The 11,097-nt window shown below is 42.7% G+C and overlaps 1 protein-coding gene across 1 annotated transcript in view; it reads left to right on the top strand.

The window, feature by feature from the left end:
* Positions 1–267: 267 nt before the first annotated feature.
* LOC138983266 (vitamin D3 receptor-like) overlaps positions 268–11,097 on the top strand; it is a gene marked incomplete at its 3' end in the record, with an annotated part of 22,668 nt that continues 11,838 nt past the window's right edge. Inside the window, 1 exon segment of the mRNA XM_070356695.1 lies at positions 268–2,533. Within this exon segment, the coding sequence (XP_070212796.1) occupies positions 2,429–2,533 (105 nt within the window).

Below are 11,097 nucleotides of genomic sequence, written 5' to 3'. Positions count from 1 at the left end.
TAACAGTAGTACCAATCGTCCGGAACAACTTTTCTTCTTAAGCATTATATAAAAGTTGGGGGTTGGGTGTGTTTCCCGAGTGTTGTGGTGGGGTGTACCAGCACAAAATCAAACAGGTTACGCGGGGGGATCTTATCCCTTCAACTTTCACAGCTGATCTTAGTACCTGTCGCTAGTCTAAACTAAGCTTCGCTGAAACTTCAAAATGCAGTAGTATCCAGAAGTAGTTAGACTTTGACAAGTAAGACGTTTTAAGTCCTTCAGTTGACTATGCTCTGTGTTTTAATATAGTTTTTAACGTAGAAGAAAGTATAGATTACCTGTCCTGGAGAACATAAATGGGAAGGAAACTGGCTTACCCGATACACAAAACAGTACCAGTCAGTATAATACAACATTAAATACAAGATCGTTTTGTTATCTACCATTTAAATGCAGTAGTTTGGAGACACCTACCATGTGGTCGTTCTTGCGGGGGATAGAGAGGGGTGTCCAACCGGCGGGGGATATAGTCAGGTGTACCACGATCCAGGGCGTGACTGGTTGAACTGCGCAGTTATAATGTTGTTGCGTCTCAGTTGCGTAAGTGTTTGTGTGTCAGTGTGCCACCAAACTGGGGCAGGTGTTTCCTGTGTGTTTTGCGTATGGCGAATAGCTGAAGGTTAAACTTGTGCAGTGTAGTGTTCTTGCTTTGAGCCGCTAGAGATAGAGCGCCCGTTATCTTTAGCTGTGTGTTAGTTTGAAGAAGCAACTAACAACAGCGGGTCTGCGGTGTGTGGCTGTGTCCTTTCGACGCGAGCAGGCGCAGTAGACTAAAAAATAACCCACGGGTGAGTCGATACCTGCATGAACATTATAATGGTGTCACGTGTACTTTAAGGGGCGATGACGTCAGCAGTGACAGATTTTCGCTGGCGATTGACGAGCCTTGGAATGTGTTGTCTCAGCGTGTGGTGTTCTGAGTGATTGACAATTCCAGAACAGTGTATTGATCGATCTGTGTCGGTCAACCTAAGTACAGTAGTGGTAGTAGAGGTGATACTGCGAGTTCTTAGTGCGCACACACATCACCCAGACGTGTCGGAAGAGAGTGTGAAAGGCGTGTTAGTTGAATGAGTGACAGTCGCGTAGGCTGTGTGCTGCGCTAGTTGACGCCACCACCACCGCTACTGTTGTCGTCGTCGCAGCGACCGACGTTGACGCGGGGAGCAAGAGTACACAGAACCCCTCCGATCAATGAACTGAAAAGTACAAGCCAAAGCCAACGGGTTCAGCTTGGGGCGGAAAGGAAAGGTCGGTTTGATCTTCGACAGACACAACACCACCCCCACAGTTCAGCTTGGACTGCGCTGAAATAGACGTATCGTATCGTATCCTTTTCTCATAGCTTCCCCGTTCGATGTATTTCATTGCGGTGGGGCCGACAGCTGCCTGGATAGCTTGTTTGCCGTGCTGCCTATCGCTCCAGCGCCGCACGTTTTTGTGTGCGTGTCCCAGTTACGTCTGCGAAGGCAGCAACCCTAAATTCCAGTGACCGTATTTCTGCACTGTGTAGTTCGGCCTTGCCATGGTTGTGCCACATGTTTGTCTCTGCTGACAGCCTTCGATGTTTGTTGTCGCCATGATCGTGGGATGGTTCGAACGAGTTGACCCGCAACTGTGAAGGGAAGCTGGCCATGCAAGGAGGAGCATAGAAAAGGGGGAGGGGTCCCGGTGTGGTTTGTACCAACAGTGAAAGGGCTACTGCGTGTTGTGGCTGTTATGTGCGATTGATGTCAACAACTTTTTACAACACACGGACGGTATGTGGTTGATTACATGATCTGCATACATGTGTCAATATCTGACGGAAAGTTAGTACTCAAGGGTTAGCAATAGATGCTGAGCTGTGTAACATTTCTAGTCGTGCTATTATACAGACTGACGAGGTCGGCGAAGTTCAGGAGTAACTGACACTGATACTACGCAGTCCGTGTAACAACCTAAAAATAAAAGCAGTAAAAAGCGGTATTAAGACAGATAACAGTAGGCCCTACTGCGTGTCTGAGATAGTAGGACTGTGCCTTTCGACAATGGAGACCGTCAGACAGTTTTGGAACTGGTGATGAAATAAGTTCGTGTTTCTGTACCCAAAGTAAAAGAGGGATCAATTGAAAGGAAATTCACTGAGACCGAGAGGCCACAGCGGAACTTGATGTAGTGCCGCAGGACATCTGAAGACAGCTTTCGATCCAGTCTTGGGAGATATTTATTTGTGTGTCTGTTTGATCTTCTGTACGAATCAGTAGTATTTTCCCTACTGCGGATCTGCTGGAAGTTCATTACAAATCTTTTGGAATTTCTGGTACGGATATGTGAAGATTTCCGCACGGATCTCTAGAGATTTCCGCGCGGATCTGTTGGATTTCGTCGGATTTCTTCTATCAGCATGGAGTACGGTGACGTTGCCTTCGACTACCGACACATGCCGAATAAGCTGATGCCACTGATGTGTCGTCAGCCCGGCGGCATGGCTTCGCTCAAGAAACGACAGGTAGTTTATGTCATAAGATATAATTAAAATATGTATACCTTGGGACAAGTTATTAATAATAGGGAGAGATATATATTATACTGTATATATATATATGTGTAAAATATAAAAACTGTGAATCGGTCAATCCGGTGCCAAGGCTTTCTCCAAAAACGCAAAGCGTTGCAATTACGTGTGTGTGTGTGTGTGTGTGTGTGTGTGTGACAAAGAGAGAGAGTGAGAGTCCCACAGAAAGGCTATCGGTCAATCCGGTGCCATGGCTTCCTCAAAAAACGGTGCCATGGCTTCCTCAAAAAACGCAAAACGTTGCTTTTAGTGTGTGTGTGTGTGTGTGTGTGTGTGTGTGTGTGTGTGTGTGTGTGTGTGTGTGACAAAGAGAGGGAGAGAGAGAGTGAGTCCCACAGAAAGACTATTGGTCAATCCGGTGCCATGGCTTCCTCAAAAAACGCAAAACGTTGCTTTTAGTGTGTGTGTGTGTGACAAAGAGAGGGAGAGAGAGAGTGAGTCCCACAGAAAGACTATTGGTCAATCCGGTGCCATGGCTTCCTCAAAAAACGCAAAACGTTGCTTTTAGTGTGTGTGTGTGTGTGTGTGTGTGTGTGTGTGTGTGTGTGTGTGTGTGTGTGTGTGTGTGTGACAAAGAGAGGGAGAGAGAGAGTGAGTCCCACAGAAAGACTATTGGTCAATCCGGTGCCATGGCTTCCTCAAAAAACGCAAAACGTTTCTGTTTGTCTTTCTGTCTGTCTGTGTGTCTGTGTGAGTGAGAGAGAGGGGGGAGAGAGAGAGAGGGGGAGAGAGAGATATATGTAGGCAGTGTGTGTGTGTGTGAGAGAGAGAGAGAGAGAGAGAGAGAGAGAGAGAGAGAGAGAGAGAGAGAGAGAGAGAGAGAGAGAGAGAGAGAGAGAGAGAGAGAGAACTCGAAAAGTTCATTACAGGGGAGAGAGAGAGAGAGAGAGAGAGAGAGAGAGAGAGAGATGGGTAGGCACACATACATAGATCAAGAAGGGAGGGGGGGGGGTGTATAAGAAAGTTACTGTTGTGTTGCTGGCCTGGTGCGCTCGCGTTACTAAAACATGTCCATCTGTAAGGAACTGTATGTTCAAAATGCTCATCATTAATTTAATTAAAAACACGCGGTCTTAGTCATTCAATATAATAGCACAAATCAAAAGCAAACAAAAAAACAAACAACACGCACTGTCCTCATTTGCATGATTGTACAGGGGTTATACTCCAGAGCTGAGCACCCTTTTGTGACATGCATTTTCAGTCCTTTAAATTATTATAACGAATTTTAAATGACAACTAGAATGTCTTCACTTTATTGTTTTCAATAATACTCCAGTTAGATAATGATATAGACATTCAACAGAAAAAATAGTTGATATTTTTTATTCATTTTTTTATTTTTAATGATTCTTAGTGTTCAAATCCATGTCACAACCTTTGATTTCCATTGTTCCTCGAGGAATTGCGCGAGGACATTAAAAGTCCGGGCGGAATTTCTGACCAATCAACGACGAGAATAGCTCGAAAGTCCGTGCGGAATTCCGCGGGGACATGGCGTATCTGGCGTTCCATAGGGTCTTGGCAATGATCGCATTCATTAACAGCGCAACATCAATTGCTATTTGTAATCCTGCGTTTTGAAGAATTTGAGGGATCGCCCTTGATTTCAAAGCAATAACATATGAGTGTCCGGTAAATTCCCATTCCATGTTTTTAGTGAGTAGAGAATAGCTCGAAAGTCCTCGCGGAATTCCTCCTCGAGGAATTGGCCACGCTATCGCTCAGTGGTCTCTCTGACAGGATGAATAATTACTACGCGCATTAAAGGCACAGTAAGCCTCCCGTAAACCATCACAGAGCTCCCCGAGCGTCTAAATACAGTACAAGCATACTTCCATTTGAACGCTCACCGAACGGGAACATCCTGGCTGCTTTCTGTCGAGCGTGAGACATTTTCAAAGAATTTATTTTTGTGGACTTGCTCCTCTACAACAATGGCGCCTCGTTTTGGTGCTAGACCTAACTTTTAAAATCTAAATAATAAATTGACAGCTTGTTACACAAACATTCTTTAATCATAAAAGAATTCGTTTTTCATCAAGACAAGATCAGGACAATTCGAAGTTGTGAAAGTTTAAAAAAAGAAAAGCCCGGAAGCAGGGTCACGCAAGGGTCGTAGCAGACGACGGCCCGGTTTATCAGTGCAAATCGCCGTTCCTCTCAACAGTCAAAAGCCATCGCTAGAGTTCTTGTGAACCACAGCCGTTGTTTCGTGCATAAAAAACGTGCTATTGTAGATAAGCTCACGTCGAGTCGCATTCAAATGACTAACTATGACGACTGCATTGTGAAAAGGGGGAAAACTGGATCACACGGGTTCACGATGGCTCAGGGGTAAGATAAACCACGCAAAAATAAATTATTTGAAAATTGTTCGCTCTTTACAGAGGGCACCTAGGATGTTCTCAATTGGTGAGTGTTTAAATGAAAGGGTGTTTTTACTGTGTGTAAAAGCCTGACCGTATCTGTGATGGTTAACGGGAGGCTTACTCTGCCTTTAAAGGGAAATCTATCAAAACAAGAAAACAGAGTTATCTCCCATATGTTTTTCGCTAATGTTTCTGATAACAGACCAAAGACGAACGTGTTTGTAGAATGGCCGACTTCGACAGTGATCTCCGTTCTGTTCTTCACAGTTATGATAAAGACATCGTTCTAAGGTCAAAACAAGTCGACATTTTGAGGCTGCTGTGGGAAGGAGACCGTGATATTGTTGTATCACTCCAAACTAGTTACGGAAAAAGTGTCGTCTGCTTCGTAGCCAAAGTTGATTATCACGTGACACTTTTGCCATATATATTTTAGAGTTGTTTGCACAGTAAATACACCCGCGAAAGATAGCTCGCTTGAAACTGTCTTACATATCAATTCCTTTGTAATTTGAAAATTACACAACACCATGAAAAATCATTATCGACGATCGCGAATCTGCTTATATCAATAACACATAACGAAAAGCTCTAAATATGTAAACAATCGATTTCCTCTCCAGAGAAGGAAAACAAAGGCATCCTGTCAGGGATAAATGAGACCCGAAGGGCAGTAACTCATTTTGACCTGAGTTCAGGATGAGGTAGATGGTTGTCTACTATTCCAGATAGATTTTGAACAGGTGGGTTTTCAAAGCGGTTTTAAAGGCTGAGTCCATGTGGCGAATGTTATGGGGGAGGGAGTTCCATTGTTTAGGGGCAGCATAGGAGAAGGACCTGTGACCAAAAGTTTTACTTCTAACATGGTAAATCACTAAATGGATCATCAAAGCATGCGTGTGTGTGTGTGTGTGTGTGTGTGTGTGTGTGTGTGTGTGTGTGTGTGTGTGTGTGTGTGTGTGTGTGTGTGTGTGTGTGTGTGTGTGTGTGTGTGTGCGTGTGTTTGAATTCTGCTCCGCTGTAAAACATTCTTTTTGTGTTGACTGATTTATCTCATGCTATACTCCTATCATCCTGAAAGCAAGAATCCAACCTTGCTGTTAGTGTTCGTTTTGTTCCTTCTCCTTCCGAACCTACACCTTAATTATTCGCAACACTCTAACCCCCCCCCCCCCCCCCCCCCTATCACTCCACCCGCCCACATCAATGTTTTCATAACTATAATTATGAAAAGCATTCATAATGTGTAGTAAAGCATTCATAATGTGTAGTAAGTAGCTAGACTGTGGATGTTCAGTTTATGTTGAGAAAAAAAAGGATGCTGTATATCCTCTATAAACTCCTGAACCGATCCGCGGTAGTGGTATACATGGTCGTTTTTGATATTATCATCTTAATCTTAACTATTATGAGTAGACTATTTGCGCCTCGATATTCTATTTATGTTCTTCCGTTTTATGTTATATATTGTAATGCTGTATACACCACACCTGAGTTTCTCCTCGTTGAGATAATAAAGGGGTCTGTGTCTATGTTTCCACGGAAACTAGGTGTATCTTTAATGCTTACATTACCAACGTGTGTCCCTTTCTGATGTTAGTCAGGACACAGAATGGAATTCAGTATTCATACCACACACACAATTTAATGAAAGCTACCAAACATGGCTGGAGATAAAATCTTATGCCATTTCGATATTTATGACCTGTTAACATTTTTGCACTTTAATGAAAACATACACGTCACGGTTCACCCGAATACACTCAACTGACTCGCATACTAGTAACATCAATCATGTCAATTTTAAAAGCCTTTATATGGAATGGGAATTTACCGGACACTCATATATATGTTATTGCTTTGAAATCAAGGGCGATCACTCAAATTCTTCAAAACGCAGGATTACAAATAGCAATTGATGTTGCGCTGTTAATGAATGCGATCATTGCCAAGACCCTATGGAACGCCAGATACGCCATGTCCCCGCGGAATTCCTCGCGGATTCCGCGCGGACTTTCGAGCTATTTTCGTCGTTGATTGGTCAGAAATTCCGCCCGGACTTTAAATGTCCTCGCGCAATTGGCCGTGGACCGATGATTATCAGAATTCCATTTACCTGTCCTGTTCAAAGATATGGCTGTACATGATGTGTGTGGTTCACAGTGGCACAATGTGTGTGTGTGTGTGTGTGTGTGTGTGTGTGTGTGTGTGTGTGTGTGTGTGTGTGTGTGTGTGTATGTGTGTGTGTGTGTGTGTGTGTGTGTGAAGTTGATATTTTTCATTGTACATGATTTATTGTGAGTTGTGCATCTATTGCATGGTATTATCCATAAGGGGAAAATGTGTTGCTGTAAGTTTATTGTTACGTTATTTTTGTTAGAATGTATATATATATATAGGTTACACATTCCGAGTTCTGAATATCGTGCATATTTTCCCAAGGGTCGATTTTCATGTATTACCGAGCCTCTGGCGAGGTAATAGGCCTACCTGAAAATCTACCCGAGGGAAAATATGCACGATATTCAGCCTTGTTCTGTTGAACCATATTTAGCAATCAATGCTCTAAAAGCGATAGCAAATGAACAAAACTGTAAGCATACTGTTTCAGTATAATTTTTATTTCGTCGCTCAGGATTTTGAATCAGGATTTTGTTGTCGGGATTGATCTAAGCGGTTGCCCATGAAGCGTACTAGAGTTGTGCGCCTTGAATCACTCGTCTCTCTCTATCGCTCTCTCTCTATCACTGCTTCGGCCAACTCATAATCTTCACTCAGCTCTTTTCACCCCAGCAGATTATGTGTATTCTTTGTTGTTTTCTTTATTTTTTCAATGTCAAAACGTTTGTAGATCGTTAGCCAAACGTGAGTTCGACTTATATACCGCAGAATATCTCAATCGTTTTTTTGAAGGAAGTAGTCCCGGAGTCAACGATAAATGTGCAGATGACCTCTATAAATTATTCAATTGGACTCTGAGATCACAGACAATGACCAATGACAGGTGAGATCGAGACTCGGTGATGATGGATTATCCATAATATGGTTAACTATAGATTATCCAGAATAATCACCTCCTCAGCTAACAGAGACAAAGAGGCAGGTCATGGGATATATATGTATTTGATGTTTTAACGCTGCCTAAATGGCGGGGTAAAAAACGGTCATACACGTAAAATTCCACTCGTGCAAAAAACACGAGTGTACGTGGGAGTTTCAGCCCACGAACGCAGAAGAAGAAGAAGATGTTTAAATAGTATGGATTTTATTCATAGTTAATATGTAAAGCGCGGAGAGCACAGTTCACTGTGGTTCGCGCTATATAAGCTCTCATTATTATTATTATTATTACTAGCAGTTAAGCCCGGCTTCGCCCGGGAGTAAGCGGAGCCCTGTAGCAATTTAAGACGCTCGCTATCCCATTATGATTAGCTTTACCTCCTTTGTTTGGATACAAAAAAAGAGTTATCTCCCTTACCTTCTAGAAATTTCCGCAACTGTCCAGTTAATTATTCATTCTTCATTTCTTCCCCTCACTGGAGCAATAGCGAGTCTCTAATATCACTGGCATGATGTGCTTGCTACAGGTGAACAGTAGGCACTGAACTGGTCTTGCACCATATAGGCTGTATTCAATAAATGGGAGGTCCATAATCTGAGAAAGGAAACAATGAATCAAGAAACTAAAACCCAGGTGCACATCTGCGGCACCTAGGGAGTGTACGTGCACACTATCTTGTTCCTGCCTCTTGCCATCTCAGAGGTATGGCGACCACAGACAGACAGACAGACAGACACTCTCTTTTATTATAGCGAGTCTCTAATATCACTGGCATGATGTGCTTGCTACAGGTGAACAGTAGGCACTGAACTGGTCTTGCACCATATAGGCTGTATTCAATAAATGGGAGGTCCATAATCTGAGAAAGGAAACAATGAATCAAGAAACTAAAACCCAGGTGCACATCTGCGGCACCTAGGGAGTGTACGTGCACACTATCTTGTTCCTGCCTCTTGCCATCTCAGAGGTATGGCGACCACAGACAAAAAAGAGTTATCTCCCTTACCTTCTAGAAATTTCCGGAACTGTCCAGTTAATTTTTCATTCTTCATTTCTTCCCCTCATAGGAGCAATAGCGAGTCTCTAATATCACTGGCATGATGTGCTTGCTACAGGTGAACAGTAGGCACTGAACTGGTCTTGCACCATTTAGGCTGTATTCAATAAATGGGAGGTCCATAATCTGAGAAAGGAAACAATGAATCAAGAAACTAAAACCCAGGTGCACATCTGCGGCACCTAGGGAGTGTACGTGCACACTATCTTGTTCCTGCCTCTTGCCATCTCAGAGGTATGGCGACCACAGACAAAAAAGAGTTATCTCCCTTACCTTCTAGAAATTTCCGGAACTGTCCAGTTAATTTTTCATTCTTCATTTCTTCCCCTCATAGGAGCAATAGCGAGTCTCTAATATCACTGGCATGATGTGCTTGCTACAGGTGAACAGTAGGCACTGAACTGGTCTTGCACCATATAGGCTGTATTCAATAAATGGGAGGTCCATAATCTGAGAAAGGAAACAATGAATCAAGAAACTAAAACCCAGGTGCACATCTGCGGCACCTAGGGAGTCTACGTGCACACTATCTTGTTCCTGCCTCTTGCCATCTCAGAGGTATGGCGACCACAGACACACACACACACAGACAGACACTCTCTTTTATTATATGTATAGATATAGATTATTATTATTATTATTATTATTATTATTATTATTATTATTATTATTATTATTATTACTGCCAAATCTTGTACGAGTACTTTTATTGCATGCCCCCCGGCCCCTCCACTGAAGCCCGATTCTCTTATGTAGCTTGCACACATAGGTATTCCCCCCCTACCCCCTGCCCACCCCCCCCCCCACACACACACACACACGTGCGCACACACGCTCGCACAGACAGGCAGACAGAACTGTGCGCACACCGCATAAAACACAGAGAGAGAGAGAGAGAGAGAGAGAGAGAGAGAGAGAGAGAGAGAGAGAGAGAGAGAGAGAGAGAGTTTTGTGCCATCTTGTATGTACACGACGCCAGTCGACCACTTGATTTTTCGCGGAGACATATATCCCTCGCCACCCACTCCCTCTACCACTACCCTCCGTCCTCCTTGCTAACAAAAATAAAAAAGTTATGTCTTCAAATAACTGACACACTTCTTTCTATGTCAACGACCTGGGACGCGGGGAACAAAACGAAAGTATGGGACTGGGAAGCTGTAAAACGCAAGGGAAAGGGGTAGGAAATGCACAGGAAAACAACAGTCGTTCAGGTAAATACATTAAGGAAGCTGAATAATAATACTTGACTTCAAAGACAAGAGGGGTGGAAGGGAAATGCACAAGAACACTACAGTCGTTCAGGTGCATTATGGAAGCTAAATAATGATACTTGACTTCAAAGAAGAGATGGATGGAAAGGGAGTAAAGTAGGAACTAGAAGTCGTTCTGGTAAATAAATTACGGAAGCTGAATAATTATACATGTACTTGACTTCAAAGAAAATAAGTCGCGTAAGGCGAAATTACTACATTTAGTCAAGCTGTCGAACTCACAGAATAAAACTGAACGCACTGCATTTTTTCACCAAGACCGCATACTCGTAGTTTCGTCAGTCCACCGCTCGTGGCAAAGGCAGTGAAATCGACAAGCCAGAATAGTGCGGTAATGGTCGCGTTGAGCGGGAAAGCACGCTTTTCTGTACCTATCTTCGTTTTAACTTTCTGAGGGTGTTTTTAATCCAAACATATATCTATATATGTTTTTGGAATGAGAAACCGACAAGGAATAAGATGAAATTGTTTTTAAATCGATTTCGGACATTTTATTTTAATCATAATGTTTATATTTTTAATTTTCAGAGCTTGTTTTTAATCCGAATATAACATATTTATATGTTTTTGGAATCAGAAAATGATGAAGAATAAGATGAACGTAATTTTGGATCGTTTTGAAAAAAATAATTTTAATTACAATTTTCAGATTTTTAATGACCAAACTCATTAATTAATTGTTAAGCCTCCAAGCTGAAATGCAATACCAAAGTCCGGCCTTCGTCGAAGAATGC

This window comes from Littorina saxatilis, linkage group LG12, assembly GCF_037325665.1.
Source record: "Littorina saxatilis isolate snail1 linkage group LG12, US_GU_Lsax_2.0, whole genome shotgun sequence".
NCBI lineage: Eukaryota > Metazoa > Mollusca > Gastropoda > Littorinimorpha > Littorinidae > Littorina > Littorina saxatilis.
The sequence above is the reverse complement of the archived record's forward strand: the minus strand, read 5'-3'. Positions and strand labels throughout refer to the sequence as shown.